General features: G+C 38.8%; 1 protein-coding gene across 4 annotated transcripts in view; it reads right to left on the bottom strand.

The window, feature by feature from the left end:
* LOC113109163 (E3 ubiquitin-protein ligase ubr3) overlaps positions 1-11,829 on the bottom strand; it is a 46,465-nt gene extending 34,636 nt beyond the window's left edge. For 3 of the 4 annotated variants that reach the window (XM_026272760.1, XM_026272762.1, XM_026272763.1), the window contains exons 1-10: positions 11,328-11,758; positions 6,444-6,583; positions 5,160-5,312; positions 3,976-4,122; positions 3,846-3,886; positions 3,575-3,641; positions 3,348-3,478; positions 1,622-1,850; positions 1,325-1,504; positions 867-1,000 (exon numbers count right to left, since the gene is read on the bottom strand). In XM_026272760.1, the coding sequence (XP_026128545.1) occupies positions 867-1,000; positions 1,325-1,504; positions 1,622-1,850; positions 3,348-3,478; positions 3,575-3,641; positions 3,846-3,886; positions 3,976-4,122; positions 5,160-5,312; positions 6,444-6,583; positions 11,328-11,758 (1,653 nt within the window). Of the gene's footprint in view, positions 1-866; positions 1,001-1,324; positions 1,505-1,621; positions 1,851-3,347; positions 3,479-3,574; positions 3,642-3,845; positions 3,887-3,975; positions 4,123-5,159; positions 5,313-6,443; positions 6,584-11,327 lie in introns of all 4 variants that reach the window. The other variant, XM_026272761.1, reaches the window with a different exon arrangement.
* Between the last annotated feature and the right edge of the window lie 1,035 nt (positions 11,830-12,864).

Raw genomic sequence — 12,864 nt, 5'->3', positions numbered from 1 at the left:
CTTTAGGCCCATTTCTGAATTAAATAATAAAACACGACTTAAGTTTTCTCTCTCTCTCTCTCTCTCTCTCTCTCGCTCTATAAAAAAAATATATATATATATATACCTAGAGCATCCATTTAATAATATGAATAAAAAGTTATTGCATAAGGTTTTATAGTGTACTACAATACTGTGGTGCAGATAATTGACACTATTTGTAATTAGTATGAATAGCAGAAGATCCTGCTGTTTTAACAGTGTAAACAGAACCTGTAGCTATTTACACTTATTGTAAATGGCATCCATAGCCATAAAAAAGCCAAGTATTACAAATACAATAATAACCAGCAAACAAACAAATAAGTTATATTAGACAAGATTGTTCTGCACCAGACAGAGGTGTTTGATCACCGAACAGATGTTTGCAGCACTTTGCGCACGACTTTTTTTTTAAAGGATTCATTGGATGCCCATTTCAAACAAGTCCATATGATCCTTTAGGGTCTTAATGAAGAGTCTATAACATGCTTTGGTTAAAATTTCTCAGTAGCAGTGTAAATCAACACCCTTTTTACCTTGCCAAAAACACACACTGTTGTGTACGGACACTGCCAACACACATTTATGTTTAAACAACATGTAAAAGCGGATTTTGCATCCGATGACCCCTTTAAAGCAAATATGTGTTCTGTGTGACTGGCCCCTAAAAGAAACCGATATACATAGACCTATTGTACGACGACAATAACTCTAGAAGACACAATTGTGCAATAACACATGATTAAACGCTAAAACAGACCTCTGTGTGTAGCATCTAAACAAGAGCATTTTAAAAATGAAAAGATGCTGGAGTGTGATGCGTGTAGAGATGACTGTAGCCTCACTTTGACTTTGCAGTGTGTCAGGAGACCCCACATGGGCTGAGCACAGGCCTCCAGCTCGGCTGCAAACGCTGCATAATACGTCTGAGACTCGAACTCCACGTGCTCATTCAGCTCTCTCTTGTTCAGATTCATCCCTAACACAGCAGAAGGCACAGAGAGGAAATCCCTAACATCAGAGTGAATCACTGACTCACTGAGATCAAGTGTCAGCTGTAACAGAAGCGCTTTAATTCTAATCAATAAACCTTAATGACCTTTCTTAAATCAACAGTCCTGAATGCATTTCACTATGTAGTTAGCATTCAAGACCAAGCCGTATTCGAAGTACAGTCACAATATCAATCTCAAGCAATCACTAATTCATGTGCATTTTGCTATTTATAGGACTGAAGGAAAAAGCACTACAGAATTTCAAAACCAAAACTCTCGGACCGCAGGATTTTCTCTCAGTCACTGACCTTGGAAGAAGGAGACGAAACTCATCCAGAGCATCAACAGAGACTGATCCTCCAGGAAGCGCTTGGCCACACTTTGGTGCGAGAGGATATTAATAAAATCACTAACTAAAGGCCAGTAGGTGTTATTCTTCAGTAGAGCTTCACCACAGTTCACCACCACGTGACGATTGTTCTCCTCATCTGGGACAGATCGAAGGCATCAAGACAATTTATAGCCAGCAATCCAATAACTTGGCAAATGGCGCATGCTATAAAAAGCCATTTTGAACACCGCATCCACTGTGTTTGTTGTGTTACCTTGCAGTTCGCTCTTGATGAGGCAGCTCTCCATCATGTAGAGGAGCACGGTGACCATGATGTCCAGTAGCTGGCACTCCTCTGTGACGTGTCGGGCCAGCTCCTCGTTGCTGAAGAGCTGCACGCTGATGTGAACGATGCGGTTGGACATGGTGTCCGACTCGTGGCTCTTCATGAGGGTCTTCATGATGAAGGCATAGTGCTGTACAAATGTTTTAGTGAACGTGATCTGCGGCACAGGAGCAGGAAGTCCACGTTACAGATTTTGGTTAAAAAAGAAAATCTGAAAATAATATTTTGAGTTCATGGAACGGTTGCACAAGCTGAATGTTATGTACAATATTAACGATCCCAAAGTTGCAGAAAGCATAACAACTCAAATTTTTTTTTACATTTTTAGGGATGCATGATGCACGATTTTTGCCGATATCCAATATGCCCAATGAACATCTTAACATCATGATGGACGGTGGCATCGTCTATTGGCCCAACCCTAATTCAGGCCAGACATGTGCCTGTATTCGGTAATGCAAAATATCACGGTAATTAATATGCACAATATTGTTATCGTGGGCACTTCTAAATACAGTGAATAATTATAGATCACAAATTCTGAATTTGGAATGCATTTTAAGATTAATTTTCCCATCAACTGGTCAAAATGCACAACACCGATGCACAATGCTTGAAAGACACGTGCGCTCTGATGTAAACAAGCACGCAAGATGCGCTGTATGCAATCACATTCACGCTCTGACAGCAGATGGCGCTAAACTGCAGAAAATGCAGCCTTTACCCTGGAAACCCCATAAATAAAGCAGCTGCGCTACTTTCTAAAACATATTTACATAATTTTAAATAGCCATTTAGATTTGTGTATTCAATATGGTGTTCATCACCGAGCCAAATACTTGAAAAGGCTATTTATTTTTTTTACTTTTTGTTTCCATTTTAATCTGGACGACAACATGTCCTAGATATTGTTTGAAAGCGTTTTGATTCTTTATTGTTCATCCACACATTACATTAGGGCTTCATTAGTTAATTTATTAGTTAAACTGGCAATGAATATCTTCTGAACATTCATTAATCTTAGGTATTCCAATATTTAATAACACGTTAAAATCGAAAGTTGCCGCTGTTGTTTAATGAGCTAACATGAAACAAAGATTAATAACTTCTGTAGCAAATGTACTGTAGCTATTGCTCATTGTGATTGTTAATGGTTTACTAATGAGAACTTATTGTAAAGTGATACTGATTGGTCTTTATAGTTCTTGTGCACTTTAATCCGTGTAAAACTTTTTAACTTTATATATTTTGCTTTATTGTATATGTTCAGTAATGTTGTTATACGTAAAAAAAAAAAAAAAGTTATTTAATATGTTATACTGTATTGACCACTTTTTTTAAACTAAATTTCAATAGTAAGATAATACCGTATACCGTGATAAAAGCATTACCAAAAGGAAAATTTGATACCGGCATATCCCTAATTCAGGCCAATCTCTGCTTCAAGAATGAGCCACACTGATCACTAGCACACCCTGAGCACATGTGAGTTAACGCAATCCTCTTATTAGCAAGACATAACGGCATAATCTGTAATATCTGGCCTATACTTATTTAAAACCATTATCAGCCAATTCAGTTATCAATCCATAATACGCAGGATCCAAAATTAATAGGGATGCAAGATATGTAAGAGTTTAACAGCATTAAATACCTTGTAATCCTGATCTGGCAACATGTTGAGCAAAAAAGTGACCATCTTCTGTGGAAATTCATACTTAATAGTCCAAAACAACAACTCTTCTAAAAAACATTTATGTTTCAGGGTGTCCATTATGGATGGATCTAACGAAACAGGAAGAGGGCAAGGAGATGGAAGTGTTTTGTTACTACAGTACATTAATTGAGAAATAACTGTTCATGAGATGTCTAGGGATCTACCTTTGGTAGTGCTACTGAGCTTCACTCTTTTCCTCTGGCCCACACCCTGCAGCCCATCCTGATCCTCCTGTCAAACAAAGACGTCAACCACTTTTAATTTGACGCGCTCTTCTCAACAATGAGAACAGCTAAAACAACTCCCTTTAACAAACTGGTTCAGTGTCCAAAAAAAGAAGGCTGCGTTCTCAACAATGACAAAGGGAAGACACACCCTGCTGTGCTTGTTTTGACTGGGTCACATTTGATCTATCCCATAAGTCTGTGTGCCTACCTCTTTACTAGAGTCCTCTAGACTGGCAGCAGCAGTAGCTCCTGAAATAATAAGAAACATGCAGAAAGATATGATTAATATCCCTATCGCCCCATCAGGAGTAAAGCACAGAGGAGGCAGCAGGTGTTACCCAGTAGACCGAGCGCTCCTGCCCCAGCTGGGGTGTCTGTTGCCCCAGCTCCTGCTCCTTTCTCCTCCACTGACACCAGACCTGAACTCTTCAATGCTGACAGATACTTCTCGTAGTTCCTCTTCGCATAAACATTCTCCTCTTGACCTGTGGGTGTGGGATAATATAAAAGTGTGAACACGAAACTGAAAAGGAGTTTGCCTCTTTTTAAACGGGGTCATATAAAGTGTGAAAAAGAACACAAAACATCTTTCTCAGATCAAAAAAAAAAAAAAAAAAGTGTGATCATGTTAAAAACCAAAATACATCAATGCACAGAAGTCAGTAACAGCAGTCCAGAAACATTAAGTGATGGGGAGGTACTGCAGGATGTAGGATACACGTGCTAAAATAAGGTTCAAAAGGGGGATTTTTCCAGCACCATTTCTAAACAACCTCAAGAGACTTGTTCCACCTTAAAGGAGCTTTGGTGGAATGGAACCAAAGATGCCAATAAAGAACCTTTATTTTTAAGATTTCACATGCTATTGTCCTAAACATTTGTGACCCTGGACCACTTTTTTTTTTATCATCAATCAACTAAAAGCTGAATAAATAAGTTTCCATTGATGTATGGTTTATTAGGATCGGACAATTTTTGGTCGAGATACAACTATTTAAAAATCTAGAATCTGAGTGTGCAAAAACATGTAAACATTGAGAAAATCACATTTAAACTTGTCCAAATGAAGTTCTTAGCAATGCATATTACCAATCAGAAATTCAGTTTTGAAATATTGATGGTAGGAAACTTAAAATGTCTTCATGGAACATGATCTTTACAACATAAACTAATGATTTTTGGCATAAAAGAAAAATGTATAATTATAAAATTATAAATTAAATTATAAACCCATATACAATATATTTTTGGCTATTGCAACAAATACAATGACTGTTTTTGTGCTCCAGGATCACATTTGATTAGCAGAAAGATGCCAAACATTGTGATGTTTAAGGCTCCCAAACAATCCTAAGTTTAACAAGATCCATGATCATTGCACATTTCAATGCAGTAAATACCACTATTTGTTTCACATTAGAAGACAACGGCCAATCATAAAGGTCACTGGCATATATACGTTTTTTACTTTACTTTTTCAGCTACACTACAGGCAATCCCAACACACTTCAGACATACTCACCCATGCTCAGTTCTTTAAAGGTCTGCTGATTGGTTAGGATCTTGGTGAGAACGGTGCGCATGGCCCCGCCCATCTTCGTGAGCTCTTCTAAGAAGGTTATGTGCAGGTCTAACTGCTGAAGAACCTTCTGCAGATCTCGGTCAGCGGGCGACTCTGTCAGCACATGATAAGATGATTGTGTGTGTGTGACAAAATAAAGCAGCATATGTCGCCCCAGTGGGCACGATTAGCATGCTCAGCCAGTACACACCACACACATGGGGTTAATACTACTCAAAACCACAGAGAAAGCTTTTGACGTTATTTCACATTGCTGGGTGAAGTGAAAATTGGAGTATTGTGGCTTTTAGTTCATGTCTATGAGCTTGGAGGCAATCTAATGGATAAATCACCATAGTAGCATTATGCAGACAAACACATTTTTCTCCAAAAAGAAAACGGACCAAACTTATTGATGACCCCATCATGGAAGGACAAGCCTTTGATACACCCCGCCCCAACTGTTCCAATAGGAAATACATCAACATATGAGGCTTTTATGCTCGAGAAACCATTTCATGTGCTCTCTGAAATAGTTACAGCAGTACATGAACATTAAAAATTTATGAAGACTGAATGGTCCGATTCCCATTAACTATGGACAAAAATATGGGTAGACAATATGGACAGACATTGAAAATAAATACAGAGGACAACAGGTACAGAAAAGGGTTTGATCAACAACATTCTGACATTAAAAAACCTCCAGATTTACTCACCCTCAAGCATCACTTGCTCACAGATGGTGGAGTCCAAACAGCTGACAAAAACATCATTATAATAATCCACAGAAACATCGAATAATCACGTGAAGCCAAAAGCTGTAACAAATCCATCACAACGCTTTTAACGTCATACCATTGCATCCAGCTGAAATAAGAACTTTTTCACTGGATAAAGCATTGTTTATTATCGACTTATAAATTGGTCTGAAGTGGTGATAAATTTAAACTGTCTTGATATATTTTCTTTTTTTACAAACATGTAGCTCTTTACTTCTCAAGGTATTAACTGATGAACTGGAGTGGTGTGGATTATTCTGATGTTTTTATCAGATGTTTGGACTCTCACTCTGACGGCACCCATTCACTGCAGAAGCTCGAGTAGTTAGCTAGTGACGCAATTTCTCCAAATCTATTACCATAATGAAACAAACTCCTCTGCATCTTGAATGGCCTGAGGGTGAAATATAGCAACAAATTCTATTTTTTAGGTGAAATATTTCTTGTGATATGGCGTCTTCACCTGGCTCTGTGTAGCCGTCTCTCAGGTACTGAATGATAGTGATGATAAACCGCGGCAGCACCATCTCAGACATGAGCAGCAGATCCCGAGGGACCGATGGCACATTCTCTCCCGTTTTTAACCGATGCCTACTGCAAAACCTGTCACACAAGAGAACTTCAATTAGAATTTCATGAATTTGCGGTTTAGTGTACAAAACTTATATTTTTATTGTAATAAATACAAATTCATATACTGGAAAAACCCCAGTCTTGCCTGCATTAAAGAACGTTTTGATCCTATCTACCTGATGTCTGAGGTCCCAGTCTGTTTTCAGACAGGTCAATGCACTACAGAATATAAACTTCTTCAGGTTTTTCCACAAACATAGACGAGGTGTAGGAATAAAAGATCTGTGTTACATTAGCACTTAAAAATATCATTATACAACAATATATTTTCATCGATGAGAGTTGTTTTTTTGTTTTTAATTGGGGATGCACCATTTATCCCATGAAGCAATGCAACAGCCATAATATAAAGTACCAGGGTTTCCCATACATTTATTTATTTGTGGTGGGCTGACACAATATCAAAACTGACTGGCACAAATAGATTTTCTAAAAAGCTTTGACTTTGTTGAAAAAACTTGAGCACTGCATGCATGAAATTCAAAAACCGGCGCAGGTGTTTGTATATAACTGTATATCAGAAGGAAACTGACTGTCTATAGAAAATCGTTGATGTCATTTTCATTTCATCTTGCATATAACGCCTGATAAAGCAGTGTTTGTGAGCAGAGCTCTGCTTCGTGTACAGCAGTTACGGGAGAAAACACTATCTCTCCCGCTCTAAAAGTGCCTCCTGCTGGCAGAAAATGAATCCACACATTAAATATATAATATATATGGGGGCGTGCTGCTACAAATAGAGTGTAAGGCAGTGGAGAACACTGAAAAATACATTCAAATGGCATTCACTATTCTATTCAAGTCAGTTCTAAATTATAAACATAAAAACAATTGTCTGTATTGCAAAATGTTTATACATATAGAAGTATGCAAGTAGACTGGGAGTGTGGAGAGTAAGTTTCAATTACACCAATCACAATGCTTCATGGGAGTCAGTGGCTGCTGCAGAGTTCATTTTTTGCTGTTTTATCTTTTCCATGGTAACAGTGACTGCTCTGATTGGTCAATCTCTGTTTAGAATTATGGGTAGAGTTGTCCCCCTCACAAAAGTACTGGCTGTTAAAGTCACAATGAAATGCAAGCAGTGAACCGATCTGGATGCCTCTCTCTCGTGAACGTTCATACGACAGTTAGCGGAAGCTAGAGATTAAAGTTTATAAAGTTGTAAATATGGATATTTTTCCTCACACAAATGCATTGTCCAATCCCTTCATAAGGCCTTTATTAAAGGCACAGGTTGTAGGACCTGCCACTAGAGGGCGCACTACCAAAACAATAACAATCACGTGGTTTTATGACGCTAAGAAGAGGCGTGGAATGATGGGATTTGTTGTCTTCTACCCAACCGCTGACGGCCATTAAATCAGACGGAAACATAAATCATGGATTTAACGTGGGTTCAACGATTTGCACGAGTAGATTACATACACAGTCAATACAAAGCAGACGCGATGCCCCGTGTTGGGCGTGTATGCCCCATAATGCTTATCTTGTTGATCGTTATAATAGCATACGTTTTCTGTAAAGATACAAATCAAAACAACTCACCTGTCGAGTAAAACACAAGCGAGATCTGCATCTCTTTCTAGTTGAAATTTGTCGCGAAGCTACTTCCGCATTTGTCCACAACACTGTTGTCATGTGGTTTCTACGTCAGTAAAGGCGGTAACTAACATCACTGACAGGCGACTGCACTGCCCCGTGTCACGGTTTAGAATGGGAATTTTCTCATGATTTACAAGTAGTTGAATACATTAGAGATATTGTTAGTAATCAGCTTGACAAAATATATAACACTAGCCTAGTTGTTTTGGGATATTTTACTGCAAATGTCTTACAAATTGTACCTTTAACCTCCCAGAGCCATGTGGATTTCTTTTGTAATGGACGGGTGCAATTTTTTACCACCTCTATTATAAAAGCATGGATTGGCCTGGACATTATTTAATACAACTCCGGTTGTATTCATCTGAAAGACGATTGTCATATACACCTAGGATGGCCTGAGGGCGAGTAAATCATGGGGTCACTTTCAGTTTTGGGTGAACTATCCCTTTAAATCCCATTAGTTCAAGCAGTTTCTGATGGTAGAACAAAATTTCCAAAACATTGCTTGTAGTGGTTCTCCCATCCAATAATTGCAATTGTTAGATTTATATGAAATAGCTCACAATGGTGGACTGCTATAGCCGGCTCAGTTCAAGCAGTAGCAACTTTTGAGACTTGTTAGATCAATTTGATAGTTTAATCAATTTTTGATTTCGGTTAGAATCTAAATGAAAACTGAATGAATGTCAAAGCATTTCAGTGCATGGCTTATTATTTAAGCTCTGGAAGCCCACAATGCTGTATTAGCATTTATAGCACCGGTCATGTCACATAGTACTGATAACCTACAGATTAATCTGGAAGGAGGACACATGGCTAAGACGACCATGGGTTTTTAAATAAGAATAGAGATGACTGGGTCTAGTGGACAGTCACTTTGAATCAGAAAGAACATGCAAGTAGTCCAATGTCTCTCTCCATAGCAAAAGCATTAGTGGAGCGTGTTTTTTCTTTTCTTTTTTCACACTACACTCCTTCCAAGAATAAAACTGCCAAATGTGCCAATATCCCTCATTCCAGTACAGCAGAACATTTAGTGATAATTAAACCCTTTACTGATCAAATACAGCGAATCGTTTGAGCTCCATCTGACAGCGGTCATATCCGGCCCCCAGTAGTGAACCTCCACACGACGTCCCGTCTGTCTCACACCACAAGCGTTAAAGTGAAGGCCCTGTGCGGTGTGTAGTGTGAGAGGAGGAAGGGAAGACACCAGTCACTGACCCTGTGGGTGGGTTAAAAATAACCCAGACTGTGTCACTCTCTCTGTAAGGCAGTGATCAGGTGCCACAGCCCACCCTACACTATTAGGTCAGGAAGATCGGAAACACCCGCCATATATATATATATATATATATATATATCTCTTTGGTGCCCAGAAAACACCTATGGCCCAAACCAAAGCTCACTGGGTTTGACGGTGCTTTGCATAAAAATACTGCTGATTCAGAAGAGTAAACAGTGAGAATCCTAGTCGAGTCTGAGAATCACACCAGCTAATAATCCTGGTGTCTATGCCGGCAAAAATAATGCTGAACTAAAACACCTCTATAATAAGATGCACACCAGCGTTTTCATTCTTTCTGTCTGGGTAAGTTTGTTAACAATGTCCAAAAACGGTGTCAATTCAGGACAGATATTGGAGTTGATGTCCCAAGCAGCACAAGAGGTTGGACGCAGTGTATTGACGCCCTAGAGAAGTCACTCAGGTCACTAGCCTGATGCACAGAAATACAGAAACACTGACATCCACTAATGCTGTCCTTAATCGGTGAGGCTGCTCACTAAGTTTTGAGACTTGTGCAAAATACACGAGTCGGGATGATCCGAAACATGGTTTCCATAAACACGGTCTAGGTAGAGCGCTCATTAAGTGATGCCGAAGATTTCTGCTTCTTTGTGAAACTCCTGTGATGCTGCTGAACCAGACCGAAACTATAATGTGATATCAACAAGCCATTGTTATGAGGACCACAGATTGTGCTGATAATGAGGACTAGATAGACCGCATACATGGTTGAGATTATTACACACCCATATAGTGCATATTAAGAAATCGCCTAATATATCATACAACTAAAATGTTGTATGGGTAGCCAACATGCAAGGTGTTGTGACTAATACTGCTGTAGATCTTATGATCAATGTTATTTTATAATAAATACAAAATTATATATTTATTATTGTTAATTAAATATGACTTTTTTTCCCTTTATATTTTGGTTTTACGTTAATATTACGGTTTTAGTTATTTTGTTTGTCAGACCCAGAATGCAGCTATAAAAATGACAAGAATGCTACAGATTAGGAACACACTGCTGCAGACTTAGATTACAAACTTAAGAGACTTTGATTTCTATGATATGAATACACCTGTATCAATCTATTAAGATGCTGTCTATGTAGTCAGCACATCAGGCTGGAGACTGGGACCCATAAATGCAGCTGGTCATTTGTGACTCTGGAGCACAAAACCAGTGTCAAGTAGCAGCAGCAACAGCCAATAATACACTGTAGGGGTCAAAATTGTTTTGGTCAAAATTGATTGATTTTTCTTATGCCGAAATCATTAGGATATTAAATAAAGATCATGTTCCATTAAGATATTGTGAATTCCCTATCGTAAATATATTAAAACTTATTTTTTTGATTAGTAATTAGTAATATGCATTGCTAAGAACTTCATTTGGACAGATGTAAAGGCGATTCTCAGTATTTCGATTTGTTTGCACACTCAGATTCCAGATTTTCAAAAACTTGTATCTCAGCCAAATATTGTCCTCCTAATAAACCATACATCTATTAAAATTTATTTATTCAGCTTTGAGATGATTTCTAAATCTCAATTCCAAAAATGGACCCTTGTGACTGGTTTTGTGGTCCAGGGTCACATTTGTGATATGGTTGTGCTGCTCAATAATAATAATAATAATAATAATAATAATAATAATAATAATAATGTGGAGGGTTTGACATTATGATCTCCAGAACGACGCTGATTTTAACCGCCTAACGTTCATCTGCGGCCGGCTCGGGATGCGCCTAAACGCCGTCTCTCTGTGGAGGGTCTGAGACTCAGCCCGTGTCCGTCTGTGAGTGTACTGACCCGCTCTCTCTCATCACGTTCCCGTCCCCGCAGTCACAGGCCCCGCCGGCCTGACTCCGGAACATGTTAAAATCGTGGCCCGTGTGGTCGCCGTTATTGAAGCACTCCGCGCATAACGACATGCACGGAGAGATGCCGCAGGTCCGGCAGCGGTACGCCACGAAGTTGGCGGTCCACACCAGCCCGCAGAGGGTGGCGTTATCGTAGGATCGGACGGTCCGGCAGAACTCGTCGAAGCCGTCGCCTCCAGCCAGCAGCCATTTACACCACTCCAGCGCCTCCGGCTCCGAGCCCCGCTCCGGGTGCAGCACGCTATCCAGCAGCTCCCGCAGCTGCCGCAGCCCCGAGCTGTTGTCAGTCCTCTTCAGGTCAGCCTTCAGATGGGCGGCAGTGGATCTCTTGTCCCGGCGCAGCAGCAAGGCCGCCATCATGCGCTACGGGTTTGTTGTGCTCACTTTATTTTGGTTGTCTTGTTGCTGTGATCGCGGCGCTTCTCGCGAGATCTTGTTGCTACGGCCCTTTTGCGGGTCTCGCGAGAGTGGCGTGAGACCGAGATATCGAGAAACTCTGGAAACAGCTTAACCATTTCTGAGATAATGACATATCTTCCAGATGTGATAATAAATGTAAATATACTTAATAATCAAGAAATCTATAAAACACCTAGAACTTGTGCCATGTATTCTTCCCTTCTTTTACTGTCTATGATTCTTCCTTAATATATTTGTATCTGTATTTGTGTGCCCTTTCCTTTTTTTTAGCCTAATCCTTTTCTGTCGATTTCTTAAGCATTTTTTATTTCATATTTGTTTTGAAGATACTGCAATCTTTGTTTGTAATTATTACCAAAAAAGAAAAAAAGAAATTACATTTGCATTTAGTAAGACGTTTACAAATAGCAGATGCTTTTATCCCGTGAGAAACAGCAAAATAAATGTATCATAAAGGAATTAAATTTAAATTGCTAAAAAAAAAAAAAGTAAGATACAAAATCCTACAGCAGAGGTTTTGTATAAAGTGTAGTAAACCTTTTAATTGTAAAAAAAAAAAAAAAAAAAAAAAAAAACTAACTGACCAGATATAATAAAAAACTTCCCACTGTTCTCTTACTAACTATTTTCTTCAAATAAAAATACAAATCTTCCAATATTTCTATATGGATGAAGTTAAAATGCTATGAACAAAATATTTGAAATTTCCAGTTGCACCAAAAATGTAACTTTCCACTGCGTTTGTTGTGTTCACTATCACGTGGTAACTGTTACTTTTCTTAGCGCTGGTTAAGATTGACCAATCAGCTGTTTGCGATTGCTGACATTATTAAATGATTTTAGCGAGATTACTGGGTTAAATGTCAATTTGGATGAATGGGACTTTTTTTGTAATTAAGAGTTTAAAACGCTTTTAGATTTTTAGTGTACAGTTTTCTACAAAATGGCACAGATGTCCTAATATATGAAGAACGCGTTTCAATGGAGGATTCATCATTTTTGTAAGTCGACCACAAACTGGATAAAAACGGTGTAAAAGTCAACAA

Source organism: Carassius auratus, chromosome 9 (genome assembly GCF_003368295.1).
Source record: "Carassius auratus strain Wakin chromosome 9, ASM336829v1, whole genome shotgun sequence".
In the NCBI taxonomy this organism is placed as follows: Eukaryota; Metazoa; Chordata; class Actinopteri; order Cypriniformes; family Cyprinidae; genus Carassius; species Carassius auratus.
This window is presented reverse-complemented; position numbering and strand designations above follow the sequence as displayed.